The 16,498-nt window shown below is 34.7% G+C and overlaps 1 protein-coding gene and 1 pseudogene across 1 annotated transcript; both read right to left on the reverse strand.

Moving 5' to 3' along the window:
- Positions 1-260: 260 nt before the first annotated feature.
- On the reverse strand, positions 261-1,093 carry LOC140014718 (S-type anion channel SLAH1-like; annotated as a pseudogene).
- Positions 1,094-2,002: 909 nt separating this feature from the next.
- LOC113710500 (aspartic proteinase) lies at positions 2,003-7,237 on the reverse strand. Its single transcript, XM_027233546.2, has 14 exons — positions 6,980-7,237; positions 5,720-6,097; positions 5,550-5,610; positions 4,737-4,831; positions 4,542-4,654; positions 4,233-4,401; positions 4,109-4,148; positions 3,896-3,960; positions 3,496-3,609; positions 3,281-3,345; positions 2,996-3,149; positions 2,791-2,910; positions 2,363-2,451; positions 2,003-2,269 (listed from the first exon to the last, which is right to left on the reverse strand). Exons 2-14 carry the CDS (start codon positions 6,089-6,091, stop codon positions 2,185-2,187), a joined length of 1,542 nt encoding a protein of 513 aa, XP_027089347.1. The 5' UTR covers positions 6,092-6,097; positions 6,980-7,237; the 3' UTR covers positions 2,003-2,184.
- Between the last annotated feature and the right edge of the window lie 9,261 nt (positions 7,238-16,498).

Below are 16,498 nucleotides of genomic sequence, written 5' to 3' on the forward strand. Positions count from 1 at the left end.
TTGCCAAGAAAAAGTTGTGGTTGTGACCAGTAAACGGGGTTATATTATCTCTGGTGAAATGCGATTCTTGTGGAAAGTATGGAAATTGTTCAAGAATCAAATTATAAACCTTTCTCTTTCTTTTGTTTATTTCGATACAAGGTTAAAAGGAACAAAATGGGAAATTGGGAACAACACGCATAATTTACAACTCAATTCAACAAACTAACATATCTAATTATCTATGGTAGGGTGAACGCTACCATATGGTCAGAAGAAAGTCACCCAAAATAAGATTTGAATTGAAAACGTCCAGCACTTAAAATTTCAAACTTGACCGCTGGTAAACCTTAGGTAAGGGTCATTTTCCCACGGCAGCGGTCCAGTTTGGAATGCAGTAATGATCATCAAGCCTAGAAAAATAAGAACTGAGGTGGCTGACAAGAAAAGCATCAAACCAGAAGCCGTCACGCCTTCAATCTGCCGTGCATACTCTTCTGAGGCTAGTGCTAGGAAGGTTACAGGAAATGAGTAAACCCACCAAGCAACATTGTACCTTTTCATTGATTTCTTGAATAGTGCAGGTCGAGAAGCCTGAATATAAAGAAGAATAAGGATTAGACATTTTATATTTATAGCAGATGTTGGAATGCAAACTCTAGCGAATTTTTGAAAAGCAATTCGAACAAAAACCATTGGGTTAAAAATAAAATAATCTTTACAGCCTTAAGCTTTTAAGTTTCTTCATTTCTTCTTGTCTATCACCATTTGCATTAAATTATTTCCGAGGTTTTTTCTCTAGCGTATCAAGATATGAGCCGGACTGACTTACTAATGAAACAAGTAGGAACATTGACAGAAAAAATAGCATTTTGCATGATATGTTGAATGTCCCCGAAATGGAGCTCCAAGCTAGGCTAGCAGCGCTTGTTGCAGCAACGAACAGGAAAAAAAAAAAAACAGGTCGTAGTATTGCTGCAAAACGATCAGCGCCCGGAAGCCTCTAATAAAGTGTGATGAACACTACTAAGTAGTGTATTGCACCAACTGTAAATAAGCAAGCTGCACTTTCTTTCCATCCCATTTCAGCTGCTGCCCAAGAAGTCGAATTCGACAGTCAAATACTAGGCTCAATTATCAGCACTACTTACAACAATTCCCTTCCCTTCCCTTCCCTGTTCTTATATGACAATGCATCAGTCGTGTAACATGTACTAGTTAGGTATTTGACTTTCTTAGTTTTTAATATGGGCTGATGATATGCAGCCCACCAGTTGTGCAACTGGTTGTGTCACAACTCAAGTCCAAGGATGGATCCAAGTAATTTTTATACGAAATTCACTTGTCCAAAATAGTTAATTCAAATTACAAAATAATTCCAAGAGTCCAAGTTCTTAAACCATTCCTTTCATTTGCATTCTTCCGATGTGGATACTACAGGTTGGGTATTGGTTTCCTAGTATGCCGTTTGCAATGCTAGTACTGGGCCTACTGGCACACTAATAAACCACGAACCACCATAGTTCCGTGGGCCAGGGCTGAGTCTTGAGATTATGGTTACTTGCTCTGGCTGCATAAGATTAGTTATACATAATCACGGGATACCGGTCCCAAAAAGTGCTACCATCAGTTAATTGGGATCTGATGCCAAACCAATCATGTTACACGATTCACTTTATAAATAGTTATACCCAAATTATCATGCACAATTGAAGGGGCAGTTGTAGACATGTAAATTTACACAATTGAGCAGACAAAAAAATTACAGGCGTTAAATCTTTTTTTTTTTTTTTATCCTTTTGTGGCAGTAATACAAAATTCAAGATGATACTCCTTACGTCCTTCCTTTTTTTTTTATCCTTCCGTGGCAGCCAGTATTTTGACCATCATGATCACTGACTCTGACTGGTTTGGAACAAGATGACAACCAAATGGGATGTCCAACCATTGCGCACGTAGCAGCACACATCAAACAAGCACATGAGAACATGGAGAAACAACGAAGATAACAACACAACGAAGGTGCAATAAGAACACAGCACAAAATATATACAAGCATTCTCCACCAAGTCTAAAGCCTTTCGACTTCCAGTTTATACACCATGTTCCTTGGTGTACTCAAAACGAGTCATACAGATAGATATATTTAAGAAAGGCAACAAGCAAACCAGAAGACCATGGAAGACTATGCTGGTAGATCACATTCTAAGCTGCTTCAGCAAATCCAACCCTCATCTTGCCATAATCAAAAACAGTGTGGTAGCGACCCATGAAGACATCGCCCAGAATCCTACAGTAGCACAACCAGAAAGTTAGGCATGCCAATCCCACATCGGCAACAGAACTATCTACAGAAAGCAATGAGATTCAGGAAAGTAAATACCAAAGAGGTCCACGAGGAGGAGGCATATCTAGACCAGTGAAACCACTAATGCACTGTGCAGCGGCACCTTCACCCACCTTGAGAATATACTGTTCAGACAAGAAATTAGCCCACTTAGCACAACTAAGACAGAATAAATTACCCCCCAAAAACAAAATAGCAACAACAACGACCCAAAAAAAAAAAAAAAAACTTTATATTACGTTAAGTTTAACTGCTTACTACATGGGGACAGCTTCTGCCTGGGTGGGCTTACAATCTATGGGCATGTGTTTATGAAATGCAATTCTTAATGATACATAATATCAAAATATTAATTAGGACGTCTAAATAGCACAAACTCTATACTTTCTAAGTTTTTTAAGATACACTGTGGCTTGGTCCAAGAAGGATGTAACAATCATTCATGTAAGAAGATAAGCCTGTACCTCTTCTGGAGCAAGATCAAAAACTTTGCCACCAATAGTGAAGGAAACTTTAGGCATGGAAGAAATGCTTCCACACTCAACAGATGACTCTCCCATGGGGCTAGGCAACCGGTCACAAAGCTGATATTTTTAAGGTGATTGCAGTTTAAGTCAGGCAAGTAAAACCAGCATGAACTTAGGAAACAAACAACAAACTGAAATTCACCTCGTTGGCATAGTTCAAGATTCGCTCTTGAGTTTGATTCTGACTGAGCTGGTTCTGCATCCAAACAACTGCCATTTCACAAGCTGAGCACATAGCATCACGCAGTCCAGATGATCTTCCAGCATGCTCATCCACTACACTCTCAATACCCATGCTATTGAAAATATGGACAAAATCAGGAAAATTGTAGTGATCCTCAAATCAATTAATTAGATGGGCTAAAAAACTAGATTGATTCCAAATTGAAAAGACTAGTCCATGTAGTCACAGCACTTCAACGCATACCTAACACCCTGAGTTCCATCAAAAGTGCACAATCCAATCTGAGAGCATATCGTCTTAGGTTGAGCCTGCAGGAGCATGATAAAACATTGTATGATTTTGCATCTTACACTGCTCAATGAAACCAAAAGGAAGGTTCAAATAAAGGAAAAGTAAAGAGTGGGAGAAATGAAAAACCAAGAATCGAAATGCAAATCTGTTATAGGTTTACAAAGTACCTCTCCCAAAAGCAAGTCCACAATTGTCTGCCCATATTGTTGCACAACAGCCTTGCACTCTTGGCTAACTATACCAGAAGCTCCAATTGCATGATTTATCATCGTGATAATAGTCTGCAGATAAATCGGCGAGTTCGTATGGCAGAAGGCAAAATTGATCAAAAGTTAGCAATGCACAATAGCTTAACAAACCTCTTCATATTACACAAAAGCTTCACAGCTTATGTACTACGTATCACAAACAAATGCATACTAAAAAACAAAGATAAATTAAACCAGTATCAAGTTGGCTGGAGACAACTTTCTTGAGGCTACAGGATTATGACCACGGCAAACCCATAAAATTAACAAAAGCAGCAATAATCATAGTGCACCAAGTTCAGAGTATTTTGCCACCTACCGTTGGGCCAGCTAACAGAGAAGTTCCAGAGTCTGCAATTGCAGAACATCCACCTCTGCAGTAACCTAATCACACTCATATCAAATAATATCATGGCAAAGTTAAGAACAGTTCTAAACTTAAAAACACAAATAAGAATTTCAATCATGGCTCTTCCGTTGACTCATCAAATGGTTTCTCAACCTGTAATACAACAAGCCACTGAATACGTACCTGTTGGTTTACCCTCTATTAGAACATCCCCCATATCAAACTGCAAAGCACACCACAAAGATGGGATCAGTATGAGAAGTTGTATACCAACTTCAAGCTAGAATATACCATCCAGATAACTAACCTGCCAATAACCTTTCTGTGTCACTGGAACATAAGTGTGTTTTCCCTTGAAGTGATTTGGGTCAACCCCACCAAATACAATCTCACCCCCTTCTTCTTCCTCTGTCTTCCGGTTTAGCCAGAAGGAAAACACCGGCTCCTTGACAAGTCCTTGCTTAACCATGTTATACCTGTCATGTAATAACATCAGTAAGATTCAAGATATCAAGCTCAAAACAATCCTCAATATTGTTGATTGAAAAAAAAGTAAAGCAACCTCATTACCAGAAAAGATGTATATAGTTTTTGTTCGAACATAATGAAAACTTACCACACTGGAACAGCATTTCCAACTGATATTTCACGGAATCCAAGTCCCATTATACCATCAAACTTGGCAACTAGAAAAGTAACACTAGGCTCCCTTGTTGCTTCAATAAACTCCTGATAGGGTCAACAAACTAATTAGTCATAAAAACTTAAACCAAAATGCAGGACAAACACAAGCAAGAAAAACCATAACAACCTGATCCTTCACAACTAGGTCACCAACTTTGACATTATCCTGACTAAAGAATCCAGATATAGCTCCAGTGCCATAGTGAATCTCGGCAGACTTCCCTATAACAAAACAAAAACAGTAAATATCAATAATCTGATAGCATGCATATTTTACTGAAGCTTTGGTGTTCCTCCAGCATTCCACTGATGTCTTCCATTTTTCTCCTTTAAATTTGAGCCTTAATTGCTTATTAAATGGTGCTACATGTTCTACCACAAAGGTTTTTAACTCCCTAAAGTTAACCCATGTAAAGTCACTGGAAAGACAATGAGAGAAAAAGTATTAAGAATAACAAGGGCAGGCTTAATATTCAGTAACCAGAACACAACTCAGAATGCATAAGCACATATATAGCTATTACAAGCCAAAAAACCAGTATAGACTAAACTCCTAAAAAACGAACCCTAGATCCAGATGCCAGTTTGACAGATTAAAGCTATTCAAAGAATGGTTTTCTCCCAATTGCATTTATGGGTTTCCTGGAGCCCAAGTGGGATGAAAAAGAGTCTACTCATCCAATTCAAGCTCATGTAATTCACATGACATGGATTTGATGTATTTAATAATTTAGCATGTTCTCAACCTAAACAAAGCCTTAAACTGCAAATTATATACTTCAGCTCAATAAAAGATAAGAATGCAGGATTGTGCTTTTGGAGCAAAGGACTTTCTACAAAGTTCTCCGTCAAGAAGTGAATTTGCATTTTTTCCAAAATTAAAATGTCACAATATCTTCATAATACAAACATAAAGAATGGTTAAAGGAATAAAACAAACCATTCTTCTTGTAAGTGCTAGATTGGCTGGACTTATATTTGGAATGGAAAAAACATGGAACCTGCACCAAAATACACAAGTATCAAAGTTTCCATAGACTCCTCAAGGAGACCAGCATAAGAATTGCTTGATATGCCTTGTTTCACTCCTTCAGGACTTTTCAAACTCACCGAGAAGTAGCATTTTGATGAAGGTACCCACAAATTAGAGCTGCCAGTATCAAAGATTACAGTAAATTTCTGAGGGGGTGTCCCAATACCAATCTCGCCAAAGTACTGAGCATCCATATAGTTCTTTAGTGCAACAATGTCGGTGTCAGCAGGGTCCCCTAGTTTACCACGAAAGTGGTATTTCCTAATTGAAGACCTCAAAGTCTCCCCATCCTTAGATTCAAGCCGTGAAGCAAGGCGGTTGTTTTGATCAAACTTAATTTTTTTCAATCCAATTCTAACAAGTCCATCATTTGAAGAGGAAAACGCCAGAGGAAGCAGCAACAACGAAATGAACAGAGTAACTGTAACAGCATTCATTCGGATCCCCATTTTGACCTACAAGAAGTGCACAAAATTACCATCTCTCATTCATAATATTCTACAGTGTGTTTAAAGAAGAATTTAGTACTACCAAGTTTATTATTTCTCCAACGAAAAGAAATACTATCAAACCACAATTAGGTCCATTTCAATCTTAAAAGTTACTAATTTCCCATCGTTTTCCTCAAAAAAAAAACAATTTTCTTCGTTAAAATTCACCTCCTCCTTTTTACAGAACTCATGCTGCATGAAAGAAAATTTTAAGCAAAAAATAAAAATAAAAAAATTTTGTTATCATTCAGATAAAAATATTTGAAAACTGAAAAACAAATGCAACAAAAAATTCATAAAAAAAAAAAAAAAAAACTTTGTTATCATTCAGATAAAAATTTTTGAAAACTGAAAAAATGCAAAAGAAATAAATAAATCAAACCATAATATCAAGACATAGCTATAATACATTTTTGGCACGAGTATCAGCTTTCAATTTCTCAAACTTCAACAATTTCTGTTTCAGTCTAGCTAAATAAGCTGGCTGCATCCAACCAAAAGATATTCGAAGAAATAATAAAATAAAAAATATTTTAAACATCGCAAAAAAAGGTCAGTGATAAAACCATTATAAACCCTTCATATTCCTCACAAAAATAATAAGAGCGAAAAATTCACCAACTCTCAACAAATTGCAAAACCCAAAAGCCTAGTCAAATATATAGCATCCACAGAATCAAACAAATATAAATATTAATAACATACACAAACGTCAAACCAAATAAAAAGAAAAAGAAAAAGAATCCAGATAATTATCCGATAAACCTCAAACCACAATATAGTATAACGAGGAAGAAAGTAACAACATGAACAAAATCAATTGATTAAAAAAATGTAAAACCTTACCGGAATTTAACGAGGAAGAAAGTTATCCAAATTTCAGAGCGGAAACCGATGAATTGTTTTGCCAAAAAAAAAAAAATGGAATGCGTGAATTTATATTGCTGAACTAACTTTCCGAACAACCATTCATGAAAGATCTGCAGCCGTTGGATCTTGATCATGAGATTCTTAATCTGTGCCGTTGATTCTCGCGAGCAAGTCGCTTTCACGGGATGCTCGTGTGTGGGAGTGGGAAGTTCAAACAGAGGAAGCAAAGAACATTTGAGAGCGGGATTTTGTGCGACGTGACTTATTTGATTAAGACGGGTTGACGAATCTGGATCGTCGGATTTTCATCGGACGGTGAAGAGAGGGTGAGGTCGGGAAAGCAAGGAGAGTGACGGATAGATTGAGGTAGGTCGGTGACAAGGATTTAGTAGCGTGACGGAAAATGACGCGTGGGGAGATGAAACCGTAACGGACTAAGTGCTTACGTGTCAGCAAAGCAAACTATTGTGGAGTGGATGAGGCTTGCTTGCACGCGACACCTGGCTCTGTTTGCCTCTTTTCTGTGTTTTCTCAGCTTCTGGGGTTCAACCGTTTTGATCATGCTTCTTCATGCCACGACCACGACATATCTTGTTTAGTATTACTAATAGGTTTTCCAAAACAAGAAAAAAAAAATATTGCCAGATGTGTGTTTGGTTGGGGGAATCACCTCTCCACAATTTTTGTTTTTTAATAGATAAAAAGTTACGTAAAATCGATTCTCGTCATCACTACATATCAGGATATCTTTGGAATCATAATCGCATGTCTATCAACACAGTTCTTGCTTTTAAAAAATGATCTGTCCTTATCAATTCATTCAACTTATGTTAATATTCCTCTCCATCAACGGTTTTAACTTTTCTGTGAATGTCTCGGAATTATCGTCGCTTGCCCATCAACACAATTTTTACATCGAAAACAAGATTCAAGTACATCACTATCACTTTTTATGAGAAATTGATTCCAGCTTACGAATTAATTCAACCTCTACTGGCATCCCAGCTCTACCATGGGCTTTGAGCTTTGGCAGCCGATACATGGTGTTGGTAGGTACCTGTGGGTACGTATCTATTACTACGGACAATCCAAAAGTTGGTATTGCTCAAACAATTTGGACATTTTCATCCCATTCCTGAATTTTACATTAGCGAGAGCCAAAACAAAAATCAAAACAAGAAAACACTAGTGCAAGAGATCCAGCAGTTTCTTCGTCTTTTCTTCATTCTTTCCCGTTCCATCCTATTTTCATGCCTCTTGATTTGTTTGGTGCAGCCGTGGTGCCACCCCAGTTGACGGTGGTGCTTGAAGATTAACAAACTGAGGGGAAAATGCTCACAATTGCTGTACAAATTACATTTTTCAGCGGTGAGAATCAAGAGCAAGTGAGGTTCCTGGAAAATAGTTGCTATACCTCTGCATTTCTTGTTAAGATAAATTGAATGGCAAGACTTGTATATAGTTACAGCTCCAAATTGGATGCAACCGAGGAGTAAATATAACTTGCCAAGAATCAAATTCAAAAGCTCCTAGGGAAAATCTCCAACTGCGAAACCAATTGGAGCGGCAGTAGTCTCAGTGCTGCTGCAATTGGTGGTGCTGGTTGAAGAATAAGAAATTGTGGAGAAGAAAAAGAAGTTAAAAAGGGAAGGAAAAAAAATTTAAATGTAAAAATCCATTCCTTATAATCTCAATACCAAACAACTGCAAAGGTTTTGGTAAAATCCATTGTGATCGACGAATTTTTTATTGTCATTGACGTTGACATTGTCATTCGATAGTGAATGCCAAACGGTTGGTTTAGTATATTAGCATTGATGCATTATGCTTGCGATTTGAGGTAAAGATGCCACTGCCCTCACTATTTCCCCTATAAGGTTGGATAGACTGGTGATGCACGGTTCACTTCTGTATCTTCCAAAAAAAGGTAATTGCAAAGTTCATCAGATAGTAAGAAGGATTCGCCTTTCGTTCTTACATAGCGAGTTTAGATGCATAACAACAAATTTCAATTTAAATTTGAAGTTCAAGTTTTAAATATTTAATATATGTATATATATATACATATAAATTTGTTAGTATATATAATGTCAGTGTAGAAAAAAACTAAATCTAGTAACAAGTAGATAAAACAATTGCTCATATATGGAAGAGATTTTGCTCTAATAGTTAAAATTGAAACTTCATGATTTAGAAGTCCTAGTTTCAGATTCTCTTTTCCCTGTCCGGTTCTTAAATCTCACTCATTTCTTACTAAAAAAATTAAAGAAAAAGATAAATAATTGCTCACAATAAAGGTATAAATTAATCTTTATTACATTGTTACAATAAGCCTTTTTTTATATGTACTAGAGATATAGGTGTATGTTATACGTAAAATGAAAGAATTGTAAATTTGAATGAAAATGAAGTGTCATTCATCTAAATCTATTAGTGAAAAAAATTATGTGTAGTAAAATTTCATTCTAAAAAGATTACTAAAATAAAGGTACTTCTCTCACAATCTATTGTTAAGGTTAGAACTTAGAACTCTTACAAAGGGATAATTTGAGAAATCTCCTATGAGGTTTTTGACTATTTCATTTAACTTTCTCGAAGTTTTAAAAATTACACTTATCTCTTTTGATTGGACATTTTTGGTAACCAAACATTAAAATAGGGTAAAAAATTCAATGAATATCCTAAAATGCCCTTATTTTATAAAGCTTATTTTATTCTTCTGAACAATTATAAAGTATTTTGGCACAATTACAAATGGAGTGAGTGTCAAATTTTTTATGCCAATATTTGTTGTTTGATAATTAACTATAATAATAAATCTGTCACTACAATCGGCTACTTTTCATAGTGTTTTATTGAGAATATAGATTCTTTTTGAGATAGAGAAGAAAGTGTCTTTTTTTTTTAAGTTTGTGGACTATTTCAATGATAGAATTACCATAGTTTGATAGTGATTTTATGCCATTTGTTTTTCAGTTATTGTTGATTTATTCTTGATTTTGATACCAAAAAAAAAAGAGTTCAAAAAATTGGATGATATTAAAAGTTTTTAAAAAAATGTTACTAGTTTGATGTTTGATCAACATAGAGGTTGAGGATAACATTGATAGTTTTTTGGATTGTCTGATAAATTATAAGAGAAATGAATAAGAATGAGAAAGGAAAAAAAAATTATAAAACCCATCCTTTGTATAATGCAAACAATAGAATTTCCCTATAATGTTAAGGCTTGTATTATCATTTTAAACGGCTAAGAGAGGTAAATGTAATTTTTAAAATCTCATACATACTAAATGAAATCATTAGAAATCTCAAGAGAGGTTTCTGAAATTATCCCTCTTATAAATTGCCAATAGATATTGTGTTTGTTTGCGTAGTAAAAGCATCACAGTCATTACCTTTGTAGTAACTATGAAGATTGGAAGTGTAACAAGGTGATTAGTAATCCAGACCATGGTAGAAGAAGCCAATCAGCTACAGCAAACAAACTGAAGAAAAGAGTGAAGTGAAACGAGCAGACACATCGCTATCAAAAGCTTTAATCCATTGTCGGTGCTAAGCGGCAAAGTTAAGTATCAGAGGATGAAGAAAAGGGTGAAGTGAAAGGAATGAAGATTAAAGACTTTTCGCCGACGGAAGTCAGTCGCCCACCTTCGTCGTAGCTTTTGTGTCACCTTTGCGCATCATCTCTTAAGTTAAATGCTTACTGGTACATTTTGGCTTGCAGTTTGGAATCATAACCAATCTAAAGCATTAGAAGATAAATAACCTAACAATTTATGGTAGCATGCTTTGTATTAGTTGATGTATCAAAAGGTCTATTAAATTGGATGCGTTGGATTAATCTATCATAATCACATTTTAGTCGCGAAAGTGTTTGGATTGCAATTTTCTACCAAAAAAATTTTATGTTTTCTGTGAGCACATTTTCTAATCGCTTTTTAACTCGAATAATATTTTGAAAGTCCACACACACACACACATATACATACATACATATATACATATATATATGTATATATATGTGTGTGTATACATCTTGACATATGCTTTTGAGGCAATTGTGGAAAAAGAGTATTCACAAAATTGAGGGGCTCAGTTGTACGTAGGTTTGCCTCACACTCTACTTTGTAAGAGATCTTATCCACCCCAAGAAGTTGAGAAAATTGCAGTTTTGATCCCACATTTTTTGGACATGATAAATTTTATGCACTAACAATATAATAATTATTTTTACACTAACAGTTTTGGATGTATGCTACATATATATAATTTAAATTTGATATGTGACATAATCTAAATATGTTTGTATATAAAAAAATTTTTACTAATGTATTAAAAAGTTATCCGATAAACAATAGGCAATACCTGTAGCCATTCTGGCAAACTTGAAAAATGTTTGGATACTTGGGCTCAAAGCCCATTTAATGTGTTAGTGGACTCCAACTTGAAGAATTCTTCTTCAACTGTTTCTGATGTCCTAAGTTCCACCTTTTAACCTCCCAAAAAAAACATGTTAGGATGTCAATTATTACGAATTGTTAACAGTTTGGTAGTTTGTAGCTTCAACTTCTATGTGGTGTGACTGGATATAAATGACTAGGTCGACTTGTACAGTTGGAATATTAGCAGAATTGCTATATAGTTCTCCAAAACTTCCATCATTCTTTTTCTTGCCCTTTAAACTTAAAGTAGAATGATAACCTAATCTCTGAACTTTTACAAGCATATCAATTTTGAGCGTATACTTAGGTATTAGAGCCATTCCCTACATAATTAAGCTAGTCTGACCCAAAATTACAGCTTAAACACATATGTTTCCACCAAATGATAATCCTTTTACATTATCACAGCCAAATTTAGGTTGAATTCTTGACACTCGTACAAATATTGTGATCTCGCTAATCCCTCGCCCCAAAAACAAAGGATAAAGAGAAAAAAGAAAATATCGCTAAAGAACAATACAACAATAGTAAATCTTATATATATTGACGGTGTATATACTATCACGGTTGGATATACGACACATAGATAAAATTTGAGTTTCAAATTCAAATTCGAATCATGCGTCATGCATCTAATGGCGAGTGTGTATACACTGTCAGTATATAGAAGATTAATTCATACAATAATTATGTTTCAGAATACACCATTAACAAGGCGCGTTCGCATCAATATGCTACACATTTATGAAGATATATAATTAAATAGAAACAAATCTAAGTTGAGATTCTCATATTTTCCTTTGCATTTCTACTAATCATCTTTTCCCTAATTTCAGACATGCATTCTAGAGGATAGACATTATTCCATATTTTAATTTGATATTGTCCATCCAAATAGTGGATTAAAAAAAACTATGTAACAGCAGTCTTAACTATATACCTTCTTGAAGCTACTCAATCTTGTCAAAAAAGAGAAAATCAATTAGCTAAAAGCTACTAAAAGTAAAATTAATTTTGTATATTTTAGTACCTTTAGATGGATGTCACTTTATTCCAATTAAAATTTAAAGTCCATTTTTAACATATCCAACTTGTATCCAACGGTGTCAGTGTAAACGTCATTGGTAGATGCAAAACTAATTTATAAAAATAAGTAATAGTGGACAATGGATGCGCGACCAAATCACATGGAAGCATGTGGGACTTGGACTTGGTGCTAAGGCCGTTGGTTTTGGTAAACATTGCTGTACGGCGGATCAAGTACGGTGCGACCCACAAAGTCACAAGTTGGGTTGTTGTCAAAATTTTATGCCCCATCTGAACAAACATGATTGGTGGAAGCATCATGTGCCCAAAGTCAATTTTATATTGCCCAACAACCAAAGTCGCCAAAGCAGCCCTTCTGTGATGATCCCATTCCCATCCCAAGAAAATGTTAATTAGATTGTAGTTTTCTACTAAAAATATTTTTATGTGTGAATATATTTTTTAATCATTTTTTTTATCTTATACACATTGAATTATTACAATACATTTTTTTTATAAAAAGTTTAAAAAAATAGCAATCCAAACGAAGTTGATATTGAAATTCACGGAACTGTAGATCCAAAATGCATCACCATTCACAATCCCAAGGAAAGGAAATGTATGTTAACAAATAAACAAATAATTCTTTTTTTTTTAAAATAGCAAGGATCATTTCATCGATCCCAGGAGATCATCAATATTAGCAAATACATGGATAAGATGCAGCAAATGGAAAAAGATCTTCTTTCCAAGCCCTAAATTTAACCAAAAAATAGTAAACATTTTCAACCTTCAAATATTCAATTTTCAAATAATATTTACAGCCCTAATAGTATGTACATTAGAGCTATGCATCGACTAGAAGTGTCTGTGTCTCCTGAATTTTTCTTTCTAAATTACATTTAACTTATCATGTGAATATACATGCTCACATTTATTGCCTCCTGAATTTAGATACTCCCTCAAATTAGTTTCACTCTTGTCAAACCTATAAATAAAATAGGAGATATCTAAAGGAAATTTGATAACAAACAAGTGAACAATTCAATAAAGCTTAATTTTCAAATTTTCTTTTAAGTTGAGAGTTAAGTATAAAAGATTGCAAAATTATGGAATTAATGATTGTTGGGATTTAGATGCGGAACAAATTATTATTGATATATTAAGTGCACAAAATTTAATAACAAATAAGCCACAAGTATAAAAGATAAACGGCACACAAGATTTAATATGATTTGACTCCATCATTGAGCATATGTCCGTGGAGAGAAACCTATTCTTTATTCAGAGAGAATAAATTCCATACAAAATATAAGTCGAACCCAAATCCAACTCTTATATAATTTCTCTCAACTCCTGAAAATCCTTTTACCCCATGTATAAGGCTATATGTTGCTCATTATGTGCTGTATGCCAACCCCCACCTAATTATAAACCATATTACTTGGGTGTTGGCGCAAGTAATAATAGGAAATAACTACTAATTTCTAAACTTATAGAAAATAGGATATAACTTCTAATTTCTAAACTCATATAAATAGAAAATTTTTTTACTATTACTTTAAGTAATTAAAACAATTAGAAAACTAACTATTCCCACACACATTAAGATTCCTATCTAAAAGAAGCCAATTTCCTAAAAATGAATTTTAACATTTTTGAGTAAATTTTGTCAATATTAAAATTCTTGTACATATAGAATCTTTCTACTTGTAGTGCTTATAAGTAGTACTGTTAAGCGAGCCGAGTATTTGGTTGCTGAGCTCGACTCGAGTTTAACTCGAGCCCAGCTCAATCTTGCTCGACTAGGTGGACAAGCTTTGAAATGTGTTCAGACACGGCTTGCCAAATGGGACATGTGGCTCGAGTTCGAACTCGTGCAAATTGACCCCAATAAAAATCTATAATTTTTAATTTTTATATTTTTGAATTGTGAAATGACATATATACCCTTCCTTATCAAGCCTAATCGAGCTACTCAGATAACAAACGAGTCGAGCTTACTCGACTTGTTAATTAAATGAGCATATCTCGAGCTCGCACTCGATTCATTTATCACAATTAACGAGTCGAGCTCGAGCCTTATCGAGTTGAGCTCAATTGAGCTTTCGAGTTGCTCGTTTCATTTAACAGCTCTAACTATAAGATGACTTAAAATTACGAAGTTAAATACTTGGGCTTGAAGAAGCTAGGGAAATTTACTCTCTGAAGAAACACAATTCAGAACCTTAATTTCTGTTATATTTGATAACTTTGGCAATGAATTTAAGAACATAGGAAACAGAACTATATCGTGATGTCCAAATCATAAGGTTTCAAGTAAATAAATCAACGTCCGCTAACCTTATTTTATTGTGTTTCCTCCCCCCTTATGGAGTGATATTTTCTTGTGGTTTTTAGTAAACCAGAGCACTCATTAAGATACATGTTTAAGAAACACCTAATTTATCATATTTACCATATGAATACACATATTTAGATTTATTAGGAATGCTCTCCTACAATTGAATACATTCTCAAATTAGTTTTGCTCTTGTTAAAATATTAACACTTGAATTTATGTAACCTGAATGCCAGGGAGTACTTGATTAGCCAAGCCCTAACTCCTTAGCCTGACAACTTAAGGAAATTTCGTGTTTGGATTGCAATTTTTTTAGAGTTTTTATAAAAAAAATGTACTGTACCGATTTGATATATGTAAAGTAGAAAGATAATTAGAAAATGTGTTCACGGAAACATTGAGTTTTTTTTTGTGAAAAATCCCTTTCCAAACAAGGAAGAAAAAGCAGTTCCTATCTCCATTTGGATTAAAAGGGGGAGATGAGATTGACTTGAAAATGAAGGACAACAATGACCGCTAACTTGTTGGCTAAGCAATGGTATGGTTACCCAATTATCAGCAATCCTTCTTGTTAAGCCAAAAGAATTCCACATTAAACTTCACCAAAACTGCTTTTCGATTGATCAATATAAAGAGTTTTATCTGATACCGTAGCTCTTGATGATAGGAAGCAACAAAGGTTTGCAGCAGCCTTAGGGCGACTTTTATCTTGGAATTACACGGGAAGTAGCTTTTTAGGATCGAGTTGAAGAACATAAATAGACGGGGTCCCATTCCAAAGAAAGAAGAGAACTTAATGGTAGATTTTTTTGCGCACATATCAAAATCATCAATTACGTGTCAAGATACTTTTCCACGCATTGTCAATTGAGTTACAGTGATCATTTTGATATTTTCCCTTTCCGGAGAAAATGAATCATAACCCGTTCACTTACACAAGGATAATTGCAAACAAGTCAAAGAAGATGATCTTTTCAATTTCAAACTTTATTGCTAGGAATTGCTGCATTAGCTCTTTCTTTTCAAGGCATTAGAAGTATAATTCTTGATGATGATCTTATCAGATAAAATTTTGGTCCCCTCGCTGGTTTGGCCAAAGTAGGCCATTCACTTTTCCCTTGTTTTTTCCAACCAAGATTTCTTATAGAGTTGATTTCAGACATTCCTTGGGAATGAAATCTCGTAAAAAATTAAAAGTTTTGCGTTCAAATCTTTGATCCCTCTTTTCTACTTTCTTAAATCTCATTTTTTTTTCTTTTATTAAAAATAATTTTTAAAGAAATTCAAAACTTTAAAATTATTCATTATTGTGGGATTGATAATACAGCTCAACCATTGTCTCCATTCAGAGACGTAAACCTAATCAAAGAGATGCATTCATTATCCCCACGAGAATCGTGCTTTAAAGAATCATCAAAAGGAGCTGCCATGAGGTCTCTTGTGGTCTACTCCATCTCCGTCAAGTCTATCCAATTGCGTGTCAAAAATAATGGCCGTAGTTATTGACCGGCGACCACTCCTCCTACCGAATCAGAATATACCTGTCGCTTTTCACGCGTCTGATTATCCGTTTCTTCTTCGTCGACTACTTCTTCATACATTATTATTTTCTTCGCCCACACATATTTAATAAACCAAATAGAAAGCTGAAATAACATAATTCAAATTCACTCGGAGTAACGC

This window comes from Coffea arabica, chromosome 9e (genome assembly GCF_036785885.1).
Source record: "Coffea arabica cultivar ET-39 chromosome 9e, Coffea Arabica ET-39 HiFi, whole genome shotgun sequence".
NCBI lineage: Eukaryota > Viridiplantae > Streptophyta > Magnoliopsida > Gentianales > Rubiaceae > Coffea > Coffea arabica.